A 20,264-nucleotide genomic window follows, 5' to 3' on the forward strand; every position below is an offset into this window, starting at 1 on the left:
TATTATCAAAGAAACATTAAAGATAAAAAAATGTACTTTACATTATAATTGATATTATATTTTAAAAGTGACAAGTCAAATATGACAAGTCACTTCCTACAGCCGTTTTTATTTGGCCCTGATTACAAAATCACCTACAAAAATCACTTTAAAAGCCCATAATTCTACGAGGATTAAAAAAATACGTTTCAGGAATGTTATCTTAAGTGAATTAAAATTATAACTAATTGTTTTTTCAGCCGAAAACTGAACCACTTAAGTTTATTGATATCTGGCCAACAGTCACTTTCACGAGTAATACACATGCAAATTATACAACAAATGTAACATTTTGACACACTTTTTAACGATACAAGAGTGTAATTATGCCTTATATAATCTTCTTTGGTATAAATCAAATTACGAACTTTCTCATTGATTTTTAAAAAGTGGGTCTGTTTAAAGAGCATATTTGATGTTTAATAAAATAATGAAAATATTAACCACAAAAGTTTCAGTATTTGGTCGTAAAAGCAACCGTAAGACTGTCTGCAATAAGGAAAATAGGATTCTGGCACAATATTAAAATACATTTTTAATAATGATTTCGGTTGATGACACATCGAGTTTAACCTTAAGGCCTTATACCACTCGAAATTGTTTCGTGGGTAAAAGTTAATATATAAAAATGCCACGAAAATGAAAGTACAGCCATTTGTAAAGGCTCTTCCGTTACAGTGGTGCAGTTTTATGTCACCACATACGGTTTAATTAGTTAGCGATACATCAGCAATGTAAACAAATTCAGAATAGTAGTTCGTGCACAGTTTACACAACGGTCATTCTACATTGCGAGCTTCAACACTGCGGCAGATTGAGTTTCAATTGAATAAGAACACAACGTTCGCGACATTTAAAAACAGGTGTTACACTCACGGATGTTTGTATAATTGTTGACTCGTCTCCCACAGATAACGGCATGAGTCATTAGTTACACACTGTACAATAACACTGCTGTGATGGCGGAAATCGCGCATACCCACGGCGTACATAACGAGTACAGGACTCAATGTGTACTTTTTATTTATTTAAATAGCATCATTCACAGTAAAAGTCCTGTACTGTGTTGGCGGAAAATGTATTTCCGTGTAGCCCTCCTCACTCCTCTTGGATCCATCACTGTGAGCAAGTAACATTAGCCCAAGAATATCCAAAGTTCCAGTCGGAAAGCAGTTTTAATTCTTTTTTCTTTTTCTACGATTCTACGAAATTCGTGGTTGTTCAATACTGTGCACACTAGTAGACCGCTGAAAATCTGCGAGTGTCCTAGTATACAGGGTGTCCCGTAATTCTGTGGACAAAAGACACCCACGTTTGCTCAGGTCACGACAAACCTATTTCTCCATTTGATGGGTATCTGACGCTTAGTTTCCCACCTGTCTGTCTGTATGGTTTTTTTATAAAAAATAATATCTTAAAAACTAATAAGTTCAGATACAGGAAATTTTGTTCAAATGTTAATAACCAGGCCAATTACCGAAACAATTGTTATAAAATAATTTGTAGTATTTTCAAAATGGCGGCCATTAAAGCTTTGAATATCTTAAAAACCAGAATTTTTCTCATGAAGCACATGAATAGCAGATTTTGGAGGATATCATCACAAATCTAATGACACCAACATTATTTAAGTCGAATAATAAATAACTGATCTAGAGCAAATTTGCTGCAACAAGACATGGCCCCATTGAGGTTTCCAGCGATTATAAAAAAACCGCAGCTCTTTTTTTGCTTCTGAGACCCATGTTCATGTGGTGAAATATGTTTGTCTTGACCTGTACAATAACTTGGTATACTTTTGTCCAGAGAGTTATGGGACATCCTGTATGAAACTTTAATGGTGTCTCTCAGTGTTACTTAACTATATATTATGGCTATAAACTACTGGATCGATTGTACTGAAATTTTACATGGACATTCATACGGTTCCTGGTTGACATATATGCCTATTCCTATTTTGAAAATCCCTCCGGACTGCGCCCCACTGGTTTTTTAAACTCCTTTTTATGCATTATATTTATGGACTTGGCTTAATAAGCAGATAGTAAATGTGTTTTTATCACCTGTCAAAGTCAAAAATAATAAGTATAATAATTCATATATATATATTTATAGCTGATAGTGAATATTTGTTGTTATATTTCTATCAAAGTAAGTTACACTTTTCTTTGTCTGGGTTCGTTTTTATTGGGATTTTAAACAACTACAGTAAAATGTATTATATCATAACAACTGAAAAGCTAAAGATTTCGCCTTTAGAGTTACGATCTGTCCACACTGGTCTAAAATAGTTCAGTTGATGTTACTGAAATCGTTGGAACTATTCAATAAAATATTATGAAATATTGGAGTACGTATAAAACCAGTTTCACTCTCCGAATTTAGAGGCCCATCTTCAAGAAATTCTGAAATGGATCAAGAGACTGGAATATTTTTCAGTCTCTATCATTTCTCAAGATTGTTTGAAATACCATTTAAAAAGAATATGCTCATGGTGTCCCCGCATTTCAAAATTATATTGCCTGCGAAGCCGCGGGTAACTGTTAGTTTAATGTTAGCTATAATATTAAACACAGTGGTGTGCCAAAGTTTTCTGCTCTAAGACTTGGTGGGAACAGTGTGCTCTAAGAAGATTGCTCGGACAATTAACCTCGTTCTTGGATCTGGTAGCCTCCCTGAAAATGTGTTCGCTGGTAGGGCTAAATTTACTTCTAAAGAGTCCGACTCTGTTCAATCAGCTGAATTTTGACCTTTCATTATCAGTTATAGTAATTTATATCTATCCTCAGGAGAGTTCAATTCTGGCTGGTTTACACCTACCAGTTGAACTTACACTGGGAGCATCAAACATTCAAACATCGATGTGTCACTTAATCTGAGCAACCATATGGATGTCCAGGAGTGACACATCAATAACCGCAAATGTCGAGATATTTGCAAGGTTAGATCGATAGGTCTAGTCTACTGCGAGAGATGACTGTTGGGAGTTGGTGGGACTCCTCAAGTGTTAAGGGTTGTTGCTAGTCTAGACATAAGGACGTACCCTTAACACAAGGAGGCGGCCCCTACCTCAACCTTACCCCAGAATATTCTGTCACTCCAGAAGCAGCCCAAAAGTCCTTTTAGGACTAAGTGTACTTTCTCACCTGGTTGTTTTAAGAGTAAAAATGTATCTCCATAACTCTTGGGCTCAGTGATTTCAGGAGACAATCGTAATCTGTTTGCGTCACTGCAGTTCTGTGAACATCGCGTTGTAGATGTATCACGAGTGTCACTTTGTCATGCTGTCTTTAGTGAGTCAGAATGTCGAATGGGCTGTTAATAGTAAAAGAAAGGTTAAGATGGATTCTGAATTACAGTTGGAACAATTGGTTGATTGTGGGGAGGGTCCAGGGCTCGTAAGCTTGATATGGTCGACTGAAGAAATTGCGATTTGTGTCTCTCAAGTGGCACACGGATTGCCTGTGTTGGTTTATATGGCTGGTCTTGTCATAAGGCTGTCCATAAAGCGTGCCATAAACAGTGGTTGTGTCATAAAACTTTCATAAGGCTGACTCTGTAGAGTGTAGAGTTGAGGCTGTCGCATTTAGTGTAATAATATCTTTGCGAGCACGATCGCTAAGAATGTAATATGTGGTCTATGAATACGTCGTGTTAATAAGTTTATAGTATAAATCTCGAAACTTAATTGCGGTTACGTTTTTCTAAACAACAATACTCAACGTCATTAATGGAACTACATGGCTATCATAGTTCCAGTGTCCTAACTCTGCTGTTGTTTAGTTATTCGCTGTATTTGCCACACTAGAGCAAAACTGTGTAACCCCGAGGTTACATTGTAAAAGTTCAGAAGCCGAGAGCTAATTTGCATTGCATGAGCACACAACCACGAAATCAATAGTCATTTTCCTGTGAAAAGGACTGATCGTCAAACAGATTAGATTTGGTAGGGTTTTAAACGGGTTAAATAGCATGAATCTTGAAGATTTTCCTCAGATCACAGTTGTATTAGCTTGATACGCTTCTAAACAACCGTCAAACATAAAAATTAAATTAAAAGTGCGTTGGCCAACCCCACAAAAACTAACTTTTTGACTGAAAGTGGCACCTTTCAGTATTTATCTTACGTAGTCTAACTCCTTATATCAACTATTTACGTATTCGACGGTTAGTAACTGCGTCAAGCTCAAAAAATTGTGTTCTTTGAAAAAAGTCATTGTTTCATATTTTTAACCTCTTCTATGCCTTCCATTTCTCCCACCAACACTATCGAAGCTAACCATCGATTTGTTTCTCAGCGGATATTATTCTATCGATGTTACAAAAAACTAGGCTATGTGCTTACACGTCGCAAATTGCCACTCGGTTCTAAAGCAACACTTCTTCTCAATTTATTTAAGAAAGAACTAAATCCAATTTCTAAACGTGTAAATCATAACCTGCCTTGAAATCTGTATTAATTTAATTATGTATCTGAACACATAAAATCTGTTATATCTCTCTGTGCCAAACAGCAGTGAGAGGGGAACGCAAGCGCGGGAACGGCTGTGGTGTGATGACCTTGGTAGTCAATCAATAATCATCTGTGTCTGGCAGGGGCCGGGATATCATCAGTCACTGTGTCCAGTCAGCTGATGTGGCGTACACGTCAGGTCCGATACAGATTTATTACTTCTGGATGATGAGGCAAACTCTACAGATCATGAGGCAACGATGATATATCCAAGTTCAATGTAGCTTACACTGGAATCTTAGATCATTTTGAGAACAAAGACTGGTACAATTGTGTTTGTGGGAGAGGCAGATAGCAGAAGACGATAGAAGTGACACCCGAAAATACCAACTGACTTAAATTTTAAGTTAAGTAACGACTTTTCCAATGTGAGAGACAAGAAGCGTACTAGGCTTGAGTAAATATGTGTATATTTTTTACTTATTAACTACGTTAGATACTTGAGCAGAAATGGTTTGGTTGATAATATTACTTCATGCAAGAGACTGAGAGCTCATTGCATGAGTTGGCTTTCTAGACCTTCAAGGCCTCTTTTAGCAGTAGACTTACTACAAATAAAGAATATAACATTCCGTAGATAACCTGCCGAATGATTCGGATCTCTTCACCGATATCTTCTCCACCACTAGATTTCATTCGTGTCAATGTGGTTTGTGATGAATGTACAAACTCAAATTGAAATTGAAATGCAACTCGAAAGCACATCTGAAAGAGGAGATTCCTGCCCAAGAAGAGCCTAAGTGAATTGGAGAGTTACGTTTGTTTGATGACAGCTGCTTAACACGATGGCATTCAATTACATTCTCGTAGAGTTTTTTTTTTATGTATAAAAGTAATTTCCAGTGATGACTGTAGGACGGTTATAGCTTGAAAAAGTTGAATTTTTGCATCACAGAAATCAGTATAGTTGTTGGCAAGAGATTAACACGGTGGTATTCAATTAAACTCAATCTTGTGGAGTTTGTTATGTATAAAAATAATCTCTAGTGATAACTGTAAGACGGTTATAGCTTGCAAAATTTAAATTTCTGCATCACAGAAATCAGAATAGGTATTTACAAGAGAACAACTTTAGGAGAAACGATCGTATTTAGATTAGGTTATATTTTATTAAATATCACAGTTACGCTGATTGCGACAGACGCCCTAGTGCCTAACGTCATTCATATATTCACTCAAAATACACCAGCAGTGAAGGATATTTTTATCAAACAGAAGCGGGATTTCGAGGAAATTTTTTTCTTCCCCGCCCTCAAAAAAATCATGTACATATGTTATTTAGAGAGTTATTTATTGTACAGTAATTAAAACTTTTTCAGTTTATATATAAACCATGATTTAAAATTGTGAAGTTTTTTAAATTAAAAATTATTTTAGAAATACGCAGGCCTACTTTTACACACACAAAAATATTTCCTTCTAAGTTGTTTCATACGTTCAGCATTTTTAAGAAATTCGACAAAATGTAACCCAATCGAAGGATTGCATTTTCTTTGTGATCTCTTCTCCTCATTTTATTTGTCAGAGACAAACATAAATGTACTAAAATTGTAATCAATAGTTTTGAAATTCAAGTAAATTCCCTTCGCTAGTAACGTACCTAAAGTGGATTTCGTTGATACATTTTAATGCAGGTTGTGGTTTACTCACTCTACCCATATATAATCCACAGTTGAAAGTCGATATTCCAGTCCACTGTTTGTATATTATGGTAACACACCAATCAAATATTCAATATTCATTCAATTCTATTCTTTTTTATTCAAATGCCCCGAGAAAAAACATGATTTTACAGAGCAATATTTCATAGTAAATAGTCAATAGTGTAGTATTACCATTCAATGTTTTCGTTACAAACAACCATCTGGACTAAACTTTATAGGCCTCTATTTGTTATTTTAATTGAAAATAGATGACTTAATAAATTAAATAGTATTAATACAAATGTACAAAACTAATAAATATACTACAAATGTTAACACAGTTGTCATATGTATACTGTTGAGGAATTTACATATTAGGTATATAATGTTAAATATTTCCTCGTTTGGATTTATATTTTAAATATCTGGCTTCTCAAAGTATTAAACCACATATTTCACGGCTATAAAAAAATATTTGATTCTAAAAATCATTAAAAAGAGTCCTAACGAAATTTAATTGCTGGTCTTTTAATAACAACTCTATAGATAAAGGAAAAAATGGTTGCTAGAAGTGGTCTAAACATTTTAATATCACAAATTATATAATTTTTACAGGAGATCACTACGTACTACTGTACAAGGAAATAACTAAACACATGGATATTCTTTTTTACAATTAGTGTCAAAAATGTTATGAAATTAACGCTTTGGTTGATTTGGTTAAAGTACACAAAACACTACTTTTTGTAGTTCTGCGAGGAGAGCTCTTCCGCGATCACGTTGAGCAGCCTACTTCGTACCCTCAGCTTTTGGACAGAGGTCATGTCTTTGAAAAAGGGAACCAATGACTTCAAGAAGTGCATGTCATAGTCATCATCGGGCTCTTGTAAAATTTCGATCATGCGATTGTCACTTTTGAACAGATCACTGCTGAAACTGGTTATGTTCTGGATTTCTAAATCGCTAGAAGCACTTTTGGATGTCTTCTTCGGACTGGCGGCAGAGTCGGGGTCTTGGAGTCTCCTCTTGTTCCGAGACCGTGATCCGCTGCGGAGCTGCACGTCCAGGGGAATGTCGTGGCCGAGACCGTCCTGTTCCGCGGTACTGTTCTCGCCCGGTTGTTCTTCGGCCTCCCCAGTGCCGTTGCTCGGCAACTCCAGGTCCTGTTGGAGGTTCTGGAAGTGTTCCAGGGGTACACAGTCCGGTGGCAGGTTCTGGAGGTGCTCGGGGGATACGGTCACACACTCCATCAGGAACAGTAACGAGTTGAAGTGGGGCCATTTGTTGGGGTCCACCGCAGAACCACTACCGTCGCTACGTCTACCCACACCCTTCACCGCCTTCACGAACGAATCTTTCAAGTTCTTCCACTTGGTCTTGGCAGACGCCTCTGAAAACAAAGTGACCATTGTGAGATGCGTGATACAACACAAATATAGAATATTTTAAAATGTATAGGAACGTTGAATGTAATACGACAGGCGGACAAAGAATAGTCTAAACCTACCCATTAGCCTCGGCCAGCCATTGGCAGACAGTGTAACAGCACAACTATGCAATTGGTCCTCTGAGCCCCAATGAAGGATGTTAGAGAATTCAGATCATTCCCTCCATTTGTAACTAATGATTTTGATTGATTGATTTTCAAACATAACCCACTACGCTTATAAATATACGCTTAGAAATTAACTGTGGGCTTTCCACATTCAGATCCTTGTTTATGTTCTTATTATTCTGAGTCTTTCTCACATGCCAATTACTATACATTGTCTCCAAAAACACTTCATTATTTATATAACTTACTTCTTTATAACACATATTGTGTTAAATGTGTTTCATCAGACTAGCAGAATGTAGGCGAAGAATTAGAGCAGAATGAAGGTTAGAATGCATTTGTTCACTGGCTAGTAAATTGCGAGAGAAGGATGAAGTATCAGAAACAAATAATTTAGCAACAACGAATGTTGAATAATATATTACAATTTCGATCTAAGTAGGTTGAAATTTGAGATTTAGACCAAGAACGGATAACTACAACAAAGGCGATGTTTGAATAAACCACTTGGTCTGACTTTTTATTTTATGTAAAACTCACAGAAAATAGAAAAAATTCTTTATTTGCCACTGCCATGTTCAAAACTGTTGTATATTTTCACCAATTATGACACGATGCGCACACATAGACTTCACGTACGCATGCGAGCACAAACATTCATTGTAAATACAAATAATGCAGTAGACTACCTTTCAATATTTGTTAATCCAACAAGTACTTCAAACATTATGCTATATTCATATCCAAACTAACCTGAACATAATATTCTTAATAGATCTAAGTTCTTAGACTTACGCGGACGTTGTTATGGCTCATGTAATTTTTCTTAGCTCGCATCGATACATCCTTAACTTAATAAAAAATCGTGAAATATTTCAGCCTCACCGTGGAGAGTGATGTTCTGTGAATAAATATACCGAATTACCTTTCCATATTTATTCAATAAATTTATAAAAATATTAACTAACACTATTAATCGATTTTCAAGTAACATAAATTGAAACTTAGATACTGAAATACTAAACAAATATTATACCATAAGAATCACTATAGCTAGAGAAACTAAAAGAATATTATATTGAGGATTAGGTACAGAATACGAAAAAATTGTTTTATCTTATTAAGAAAGAAGTAATCCAAAATATAAAATAAACATATTGTTCCACAAATTTATTCATTTATCAAATTAATTAAATCACCTGTCCAATTATCTATTGCCCTAACAAGTCAAAATATTATTAGATTACAACACAGGAAACTCATAACCTATATCAAACAGCAACGTAAGGGTGATATTACATTTTACTAATCATCTGTAATAAATACATTATACATTCTTGAAGCTCTTGTCTTATTGGAAATTATCTATTAATTTAAACAAACTCTCCAATAATATAAAGCTTTTATTTTTGTGAGGCCTTTTGTACTCAATGAGTACATCTTCGGACTCACACAACTGAATAAGTCAGTTTATTCAGTTGTGTGAGCCCGAAGATGTACTCATTGAGTACGAAAGGCCTCACAAAAATAAAAACTTTATATTATTGGAGAGTTTGTTTAAATTAATAAATACATTATAGTTATAAAGTTATACAAGAAAACAAAAACTTGTTGACTTTAAGACAAAGAGAGCAAATGATGATCAAAAGGCTACAAGAGACTGTACCAGAGAAGAGTTTTTTTTATATTTTTTTAAATATTAGTATTTGTTTTTTGTTCCGTTTATTAAATTTATTTAAAATAAAAACCACCAAATAATTTTACACAATAATTACCAAAGGGTGTTACTTGTTTCCTTAATTAATTAAGAACAATATTTTTCCCTTATAGTTGTTCTTTTATGTTATTTGGTTTCAAGATGGCCGCCGTACAACATTATGAGATGCCAAATAGTAAGTTTCAGTAATGCAAGTGACATGGTAACTAGACTACCTTACTTGCTAATTGATTGCAACCATAATTGGTTAAACTTAAATAAAGAGGTATTTTTTCAATATTTGTGCCCTAATGACCAGACATTTAAACTCCGCTAAAACGTTTCGAAAATTAATTTGAAAGGATATTAGTTACGTATTTGTACTAGATAACTGAGGTTACAGTAATGCACCAGTATGTTCATTTTGTTTCAGGATGATAACATTCGAATAACAAAAACATTAAATACTCGGTCGCAACAGCTGACGAGGAAGGTCCCCGCTCCGCGCCGCATTTACTGTCATGGCCGTTGTGACTCGGGTAAACACTGTAGCCTAGCTGCAAGAACCTGCATTTTTTGTTAGTCACGCCGTATGTATTTAATTAAATAATGTATAATCAAACAAACTCAGACAGAATATATAAATTGTTCATTTCTGGATTTTTTATTTTACCAAAGGTGAGTTTAATTTTTAATCTGTAGCCTACAAAGACGCAAGCAGCATGCCGCTACACATCTTCCATGTCAACCTTAAATACCTAAAAATTAAGAAAGACATTAAGAAAGAGATACATAATTTAGTTTTAGTACTTACTGGGCAACTGAACGATATCCGCCACGACATCCCACAGCTTATCGTTGTAAGGCCGGTTGTAGAACTCAGCGTCCTTGTTGTTCCACAGGCTAGGCCGCTGTTGAACTTCAGCAATCAGGTGTTTAATAGACATCTTCGAATCAGATCAAACTGTGACAACACACTGTGAGACAGATCTAACAAGCAACTGGGCACTGGGTCGGACTGCAGTAAAGACGTAGATACGTACGTATACACACAACATGGTAGGCGCGGTTAGCCACGGAGCGGAGCGGTGCAGAGATGGGTGGGGCGTTCTCAGGCGGGGTAGGGGGAGGCGGGGCGGCACGGCACGGCACGGCTCGGCTCGGCTCGGGACAGCACGGACTGTGTGACGTCATACACTACTACTAACAGTAAATACAGGGTTTTGGACAAGACCGTGTTCCAAATCTCTGATGGCCAACAATGCAATGTTGGCATTGTTTTTTTTTGTGCGCGCAATGTTTATAGACAATGCAGTTACTATATTTTGTGATTCTTCAAACCATTTACCCAACAATATATCACTCTACACCTATCTACTACATAACCTATACAAATTCAATATGCCAAATTACACTATTCTGTTCACAAATCACAGAATTTTACTCTCCAATGATGGATTCAAGCTAACAACATTGTAACTTGTCAATTGATAGGTGTAGAATGCTGACATTATGCCCTTATTTAACTGAGAGTTATTGATGAATACAAATTAAACAAATTACAATTTATTTTTAACGCTCAATTCTTTTCGGTTGTTCAAAAACATTCATGTGAGGCTCAAACACCCATAATAGTCTACAGACTGACTCTACAATCAGCTGATTTAGCACCTGAAACATTAACACAAAGGTGTAATAAGCAAGACCTTGTTTATTACACACACACAGATTCATTGTTTATGCCTTGGTCAATCTAGCGAGCTGTACAAATGACGTAATCTATGCAAAATCAAAGTTAAATCTATGATTCTCTAGTCTTGTTACATTTCTAATCCAACTGAAATTTAGTTGACAGAAGGGAGTCAGCTCTGTAATACAGCAGCACCAGATTTGTAAACATTTCAATCGAGATGAATTCCCCATTCCCACTATTTATGACTTTATTTTGTATTGACGAAACAATTCAGCCGGATAACCCAGGAACGGATGAACAACGCGCGAGGGGTGAGGTGGGATTGAAAGAGTGCGGGGGGGGAGGGGGAGCGCGGGAAAGACACGTAGCAATGAGCTCACATCATAGCACTACGTCATCAGGCCTTGAACCCCATCTGTACAGCAGACGGAACGGGAGAGGGGGGTGGGAGGGAGAGGGCGGTGTTGCCAAGTCGACCAGTCAATACCGCTGCCTGCCCGGCCCGGCTGTCGCTGCGTGCAAGTCCACCCACGCAAGCGCGCGCTCTCTCTCTCTCTCTCACTCACTCCGAGCCGATATCCCACTAATTGATGAGATGATATGACACACGTCACGTCTCGTGACCCCGACATTATCACGCGCTACAGACCGAAATAACTACTATTTTAGTTATCAATTCACCATTTCAGAAACTACTAAGTCACATTTGTTTATTTGGTTTACTTTCCGTAAACGCTGAGATTACAGAGAAACAGAAGTGTTTCACTAGAGTATACAACCCAGACTGATGAGTTCACTGACCGAGTTGTAAATACAACAAGATGGTTTCATAAACTAACTAACGTTACCAATTATTATTCCATTATACACTAACCTTTCCACGGTGACCGGCAGCAGGCTTGTATATTTTTGGTGTTTTTTTATCTGGACAAGCTGGAACCCTTCTCCTGGATTTCATCTCATTCCTACATCTTATATAAAATATATCGATCGTAGGCCAATTTGCTGCATTGGAAATTTCATGTATATTTGAATATTATCTTCGAACAAATTGCTGAAAACAATACTTTATTTCATTTTCCAAAAACAGTTTACAATCACAGTCAAGCTGAATATATATTACCTGCAAGATGAATAAATAATGTACCGTAATTATTATAATATGGTAGACCAATGTTTGAATTCCTTTAAGACAGTCGTTTAGGTACTACACACTGTTTCGTTAGGTATTTAATTTACTTTCAAGGTGTATTTCACCTGTTGTAAGTTGCTTGAAACTGTATTGAAACAAAATGTCATTGAATTTATAAAAACGGCAATTTAAGAGAGCGCGTGGAACTGGAAGTAAATAACACCGAGTCCTTTGTTCATCTCTGTACAGCTTTTGGATTTTTAAAAATTGGACATGAATCTAAATGTGAACAGAAGGAAGCTGGTTGGAGATAGGATATTGGGAGCGAGGATATTGAAACGCCTGCATAAAAGAGAAAATACTTTTCTCCCAGTACACAGCTGTGTCACACAATGAGAAAGCTGGCTGCAGGCGCTCCGCTCATTCCGCCATCTCCCTATAGACTCCGCTCTCCCCTACCAGTAACAGTGACTTTTGATTTTGGAACAAAGGGGAGAGAGAGTTGGCGGTTCTTCTCGCTAACTAAAAGTACAATGCTGGGTTTAATAATACCAGTTTTACAATACTGATAAATGATGACAAAGTTATGACATTTAAAGTAAGCATAACAAATATTGGCTCATTACGTAGAAGGATTTCAAAAATTCAGAATCAACTTGAGGATTAGGTATTTATTTACAATAGCGTGACCATGGAAAATGGACTTTTTTCCTGGGGTTGAAACAAAGTAAAAAACTAAAAGTAAGTTCTTAAAATCAAAACTACATATCCTTTTTTAACTGCTTTAGGTAGATTTTCATTTACACCTGCATACATACTGTCATGGACCACTGTAAGAATCATGTTCAATCCAATAGAATAAAGTGGATTGTACAGTACGAATGTTAGTCTACAAAAAAAGTTTGAACCAGCAGACAATAATAGAGAAATCTGTCGTATTCAACTGAAAACAGGTTAGGATTTCCTAATTGTTCCGTAAGACGCGACGTGCCTATTTATATCGAATGTTTAATCGATGAGGTTTATCCACCAACAGTGAAGCACTGTTATTTATTCTATAGCTTGCTAATTCATAGGTGGTAAATTTGGCGGGGGGGGGGGGGTGCCATAAATTATGGGAGGCTGGATTGGGTGGAAATTGAAAGTAAACAGATCCAAAACATCCGTTTTGATTTTTTTGTCATTACTGCCAGAAACGTACAAAAATACTCGATAATTTGTGTTATTTTATGTTTTGAAAGTCATAAAATAATTATAATATCGTTAAAGAGTTAAATCCCCATTTAAACCATAACACCAAACCATGAAAACCCTAGAGTAAAACCGCACCAAAGGTTTGGCCAGTCGGATCAAGTGGGGGTTTATTACGAGTATGTCCCACGCAACCCTCTGAGAATAACTGAAGATGTTCAACATCTTTCAAGGTTTCTTATAGGTAATTTAATACAAAGGTTCTGTATGCAGAACAAACTTACTTTTGACTGCAGTAAATAGAATGTTGGGTTAAGAACAGCTCACTGCTCAGTTGATTTGATTCTAGCAAAAACAACACAAGACAACTGTTTCCGAAATAATTTCAAATTCCGTGTATGGTATTAACAGTGATATAGTAGCTGACACATGTTGTATTTGAATGGAATACATGTATTTGCATATGGAAATGCAAAACCACTGCTAACAAGGCGCGCACCCACGGGGGGGGGGGCTAAAGGGGCTGTAGGCCCCCCTCAAGAAAAATGTTTTACTCATACTGAATAACTGAGCACAGCAGAACGCTCCTTTCCACTCTTCGGAGAATCAAGACATACCTAAGTAACACGATGTCTGAGAGTAGGCTAAATGGCTTAGCTAATCTCAATATCCAGAGGGAAATTCCAGTTGACACAGACAGTGTATTATCCATACTGACGAAGACCCAAAGAAGACTCAATTTTGTTTTGTAAGACAGCTGATATAAAACAGATTTTGTAAAAATAAAACCTAAAATCTTATTTAATCTGCTGGGTTTTATCATTCATTCCTATAGTCCCTATTCAGAACTTGCATTCAAAGAGCTAAAATAAAGTTAAATGGATGTCTTAAAATACCTGTTTTTCTAAGAAATTTTTAAAAAGTTTTCCATTGGTTGGCCTAGACACGCTCGGTCAGCCCCCCTTAGGCTGTGGTTATTATGTATTAGACTTAATTATTTTCTGAGTGCGCCACTGCTGCTAATTAGATTTCATGACAAACACCTTATGCTGTTTCTAAACTGACCGATTGAATTAGACTGATTATTTTAAATGGAGCCATTCTTTTATTAGGGTGAAACTGACATGTTGTGGAGGGTTAAAAATTATAAATGTACAATAGCGTACGTGCCAGTAGTGTGGGACGTTGCAACCTACGGACCCGACAGTAACTCCGGTGCTGAATCACCGCAGCTGACAAACTGCTGCAAAAACCGGCTGTTTCCTGTCTGAAGACCTCCTCTGTCCTGTCCCAGACTTCCGCCGCGGCGCGCCGCACACTGCTGCAGACACTGCTGCATAATGTATACAGGGATAGGCCACTCACACTCAGGCGTGTACGTTTCCTGTATTTCTGGCACTGTAAGGACGTAGGGTAAGCAGTGCTCAGCCAACATACAATGTGAATACAGGTAAGACGTGTCGGAAATAGATCCACACCGACACCACTACAACAAGGAAAATTTATTTTCATCTTTTCTTACAAATTCCACAAAAAAGTGTTATCTTAATTTTTTCATAACAATAAAAACAGATTTGTGTAATGTTTGACATGTACTCAAACATTACACAAAATTTGTAGATTCGGTTTTAAAAGTATTATAATTAAATTGCGTGCATCCATAATTGATATACGCAATAAATTTTGAAATCGCTGATAGTAATCTTTTTGGACGCTTTTTCTGTATTATTTTAAAATTGTTGAACCCAAATTCAAGTGGCTTGTTTTAAACCATATGTTATTTACATTATTGTGATTCCTGATGAAAAGATGAGATACATTTTCTGAAGTAGAAAAATTTACTCTCCCCGCCTACAAATTTTACATCTGAGAATAGTTAAGGCAGTAGGTATAAAACGAGAGTGAGAGACGTTAAAAGCCGTACTGAAAACTGTTTTAGAATTTTAAGACTTTTTTGTCCCACTTGTGAAAAAAAAATGGTATGAGTGAAATTATAACTGCAGGTGAAGCTGAATTAAAATACGATACATACTAATAAAAAAGAATACGCATAGTATTTTTGTGCTATCCTGGTTTTTTTTTTTTTTTTTTTTTTTTTTTTTTTTTTTTTTTTTTTTTTTTTTTTACTCCTTGAACAACGGCTCTGGGAAATATATCCCGCCTAATACTACTAGCGTAAATCTGCTTGCTAGTCAAGATACATCATGAGACACGTTATCGAAAGTGAAATAGCCTTCTTTTAATCTATTGTGTTCGCTAACGATACACAATCCATAATATCACGTAAATATTCCACAAAATTTTAATGTTAAAATATTCTTTCCGGCTCAGCCTGAATAAAGGCAGATTTCACATGAGGCCGTCATCTTGAAATGTCAAACTGATGATTCATTATCAGTTTAAATGTTTGATTCGCACAACACTGATGAGACAGTAACCCTCAATATTGTCATGTTAATATAATCGTTACACTTTCAAACCTTTAGAAAGTCCTTAATCTTGAAAACAGTACAAGACAAAAAATTGTATGACTATATCAATTTCCTTATAAAAACTGAAATTGATTTAGTTACATCCGATCCGAAGTTATGTTTGTAAACATATTCACTTATAACGGTTCAATTGCATACTTCTATAATTTTAAACGGCCACCTTCTTCAAATCTTAAAAAATAAGCTGTAATAAATGTTGCTTGACATTACTTTACAATTTTAAGACAAGTATAAATTTGGATTTACTTTGTGAAACACTCGAGATAAAACTTTAAAACGCCCAAATGCGATTGAACGCCATCTTGATATGTTCTATTGGTTATGACTGACTCATAAGTTTATCCAAGCTATGTAAAAATCTTACAGTTCTAAACCCCTTTTAGGTTTTGCATTACAATATATAATAACTTATATATTCCTATTCCAAACTTTGAATAACCGCCATCATGAAACCTTAAGAGATTTTAAAAAGGTGAAAGAATACAAATTATGCTTAATTACGTAATATACATAACATTTATTGGATTACGTTGCTCAAATGTGAATGGTCGCCATCTTGAAACAAGTTATTGGTTAAGACTGACAAACGAATTCGTCCAAGCTTTGCGCAAGTACTGCCTTTTCCAAATAAAATCTGGATATTAATATACATATATGGTATTTATGTACATTCTCGGATTATGGTGGTTTTTAATTCAAGAGGTCATGATCAGAAAAAATGAGGGCAATTGCAATTTACATATTTCTATGAAATCTACCAAAACCAAAGTGAGCAGGGCGGCGCGCAGGCAGAAGGAGAAAGTCTCCGTTTAGGCATACTTAATGATCGCTTAATGAGGGAGCAGGCGGTGGAGGGTGGGACGCTTGATTGCTTTGAGCACAGAGGCGAGTGAGGTAAGCGAGGGAGAGAGTGGTTGAAGCGTGTTTACACCGCTGCTGTGCCCGTGCTTCTGCGAGGATATCTTCCCTTCAGCCGAAAAGAAAGGCCGAAACACATCCTGTCATATATGTGTAATATCGTAACCAACACTAAAACAACATTTTACTTATCGAATATACGTCAATTTACACTGGATATTTAAAAGAGAAAATAAAGACAAATCACTGTGTACAGTGATTAACAGTCTTGTATGAGAATATCGAAGAAAATACCTTACTCTGCCAAATACAATAAACTTTTCGTAATAAGACCATATAGGGGTAGATTTTCAGCTTAATGCCATCATTACTTGATTCAATTTGGCTGCCCGTATAAGCCTTCGTTTACAAGCCCTTTGCTCTTAACTTTTGTTCGTTAAAGTGGTGCAATCAATTTTAATTTGGGATTTTTAAAGTCCATGGGCTTTAAAAATAACTTTTTTAATACAAAAAAAGTAAAAACACTAGCTTTATTTTTATTTCGAAATTACAGCTTTCGAAAGAATGAAAGTTAGGCATTTTTGTATCCGGGCCCAAATAAAAACGCATAAAGATAAATACGTGAATGTTACACAGTATGTACATGAGTAACAGCTTTAGGGGATGCCATGCTTTTAATGCTTTCGCATGCTTTGCGAAATTGTAGGCCTATTATTAATGTTGCATGAATCCAGCAGTGTGAGTTTTTGTAATTTACAATATTAATAAATCAACTTTTATCATCTAAGTTTTCCTATCAACAACGCCGAAACATTATTTACACTATTAAATTCTTGAAATATTTCGACCTCTCTGAGGAAAGTCATCTTAAGTCCACAGGCATGTTGGCAGTTCAGTTTAACATCATTTGACTGAATATTTTCACAGCAAAGTCGATATGTTTCAAGAATGTAATTTGTGGAAATAATGTTTCAACGCGTTGTGATCTGAAAACTTAGATGATAAAAGTTGATATAATTTATTTACAAATTACAAAAGTTCCCACTCCTGTTTAAGTAGCGTATTGATAAGTAGTAGTTTATTATCATAAACCATATTAAACTTTCCACAACTGAAATTGGTTCTTATTAAGTCTGCAGAACTCCGAGAAAAATAAGTCGTCGCTCTGAAAAATGTTACTTTGTTACTTATTGATACCATTTTCAAATAGTTTTATCGAGAAGACCTTGTGTACTAATCAACGTGGTGAAATTAACGGTTCTTCGTAATCATCCTTTTATTCTCTATCTCGAACTCATAGTACCACTCCACACTTCACAATCGCAAGAATTACTTCAGGGACAAATAAACCTTAATTAGGAAGTTATTTTTAATATAAATAAATTCATGTCTTTCCCAGCCATCTTTCATAAACTTACAGTGCCTAAGTTTCTTATTTCATATTTTTATCTTCAACAGTGTTTATTTGGAAATAATACAAAATAATAAAAGTATAAAAAATCCTTTTAAAAAATACAAATATTAAAATCACTATTTTTCTGCCTTTAGTAAAGGCGTTTTTAATGGTCTAGACTACAATTTTGTTTAGACACAAAATAATATATTCCATCCGAATCCTGAAGCACTACCTTAAATTTAATATGAACCTCATCACACAATTCTCCAGTATAAGATATAATTTATAATACCCTCTTTGTGCGATAAACAAATTAGATAAAACATCCCTGAATAAACATTTTACCCTCCAACCTCTTCGCCTATCTCAGTCTCCCACCGCAGCAGCCAAAATGACCCATAAAATCTACAGCACTCTCCCTCCCTCCTACTAATATATTTACAATTCGGTTAAAGACCTGTCAATATTTAAGGCACGTAACTTCCATGTTCCCTTTCCGTGCTTCGTCATTACTTGCTACGACCCTTATTACCCTCCGTCCTCACTCTCCGTACGTTTCGTATTATGTTTTAATAACCTGCAACCTCTCTTCTATGTTAAAATAAAATAGCTCATTATGTGTTTTCTTCTAGGTTCTGTATTGCACTTAATAATATAAATTGAAACACCATAGAACGTATGAGTTTGGTTTAGACTAATATGGGATTAGATAACTGTTTATATTTTTCATATTTTTAATCGTCATGTGATAAAAATGTGTTCTCTTTCCCACCATAGGTGTGTTAAGTGTAAAAAACTCGGATGCTCCACCGTGATTTCGGATCGTGTCTGAATCATCGTAGTGCACTCAATTGTGCACCTGATGAGACAATGATAAGACCAAGTAAACCAAAGTAAAATATTACTTTTTTGAGCTTCTTCGTCGCCGAGATTTTTGAATATCTTCAGACGTTGATTCCACGCGCACTTCTACTGCTCAACGTTGCTCCTACTTCCCACTGACAGCTCCTCAAAGGCTATTTCTTTGTGATGATTCCTCAAAATAGGCGAGATAAGGGGGAAAACTCAGTGGCCTGAGATAGCGAGATTCCGTGCCAAGCGATCACGCTTGGCAAAAAGCTCTATCTACATTAAAATATCTGTTGTATCATTGGTTTGTTTATGTGTCGAATTTAGCTCCAGTTTATATTCCTATTAGTAAAACGTCTGACTCTGACGCTGTCACAGACTTTACTTCTCAAGTCAATATTCACATGGATTCAACAGTTTCGACAATAGTTACACTATGTGTAGGAAACTCGGTTGCTGCACCGTGCTTAGAGCAGACTAACATATCGAAGTGCACTGATGTGTGGACCTGACACTGAGGATACTTCTCAAGTCAATATTCACATGGATTCAACAGTTTCGACAATAGTTACGCTATGTGTAGGAAACTCGGTTGCTACACCGTGCTTAGAGCAGACTAACATATCGAAGTGCACTGATGTGTGGACCTGACACTGAGGATACTTCTCAAGTCAATATTCACATGGATTCAACAGTTTCGACAATAGTTACGCTATGTGTAGGAAACTCGGTTGCTACACCGTGCTTAGAGCAGACTAACATATCGAAGTGCACTGATGTGTGGACCTGACACTGAGGATACTTCTCAAGTCAATATTCACATGGATTCAACAGTTTCGACAATAGTTACGCTATGTGTAGGAAACTCGGTTGCTACACCGTGCTTAGAGCAGACTAACATATCGAAGTGCACTGATGTGTGGACCTGACACTGAGGATACTTCTCAAGTCAATATTCACATGGATTCAACAGTTTCGACAATAGTTACGCTATGTGTAGGAAACTCGGTTGCTACACCGTGCTTAGAGCAGACTAACATATCGAAGTGCACTGATGTGTGGACCTGACACTGAGGATACTTCTCAAGTCAATATTCACATGGATTCAACCGTTTCGACAATAGTTACACTATGTGTAGGAAACTCGGTTGCTACACCGTGCTTAGAGCAGACTAACATATCGAAGTGCACTGAATTGTGGACCTGA

At 36.2% G+C, this 20,264-nt stretch overlaps 2 protein-coding genes across 3 annotated transcripts in view; both read right to left on the bottom strand.

Moving 5' to 3' along the window:
• LOC124357695 overlaps positions 1-20,264 on the bottom strand; it is a 354,027-nt gene that overhangs the window by 300,122 nt on the left and 33,641 nt on the right. The window lies entirely within an intron of this gene.
• Positions 6,768-10,549, bottom strand: LOC124357697. Its single transcript, XM_046809697.1, has 2 exons — positions 10,261-10,549; positions 6,768-7,585 (listed from the first exon to the last, which is right to left on the bottom strand). Exons 1-2 carry the CDS (start codon positions 10,391-10,393, stop codon positions 6,933-6,935), a joined length of 786 nt encoding a protein of 261 aa, XP_046665653.1. The 5' UTR covers positions 10,394-10,549; the 3' UTR covers positions 6,768-6,932.

The sequence above is a fragment of the Homalodisca vitripennis genome, chromosome 3 (assembly GCF_021130785.1).
Source record: "Homalodisca vitripennis isolate AUS2020 chromosome 3, UT_GWSS_2.1, whole genome shotgun sequence".
NCBI lineage: Eukaryota > Metazoa > Arthropoda > Insecta > Hemiptera > Cicadellidae > Homalodisca > Homalodisca vitripennis.

Excerpts from the sequence above, each read along its gene's own strand:
- LOC124357697 (XM_046809697.1), bottom strand. The coding sequence starts at position 10,393 with ATGTCTATTAAACACCTGATTGCTGAAGTTCAACAGCGGCCTAGCCTG. Across the intron at positions 7,586-10,260 it reads GGATATCGTTCAGTTGCCCA|AGGCGTCTGCCAAGACCAAG; the intron begins GTAAGTACTAAA and ends CTTTGTTTTCAG.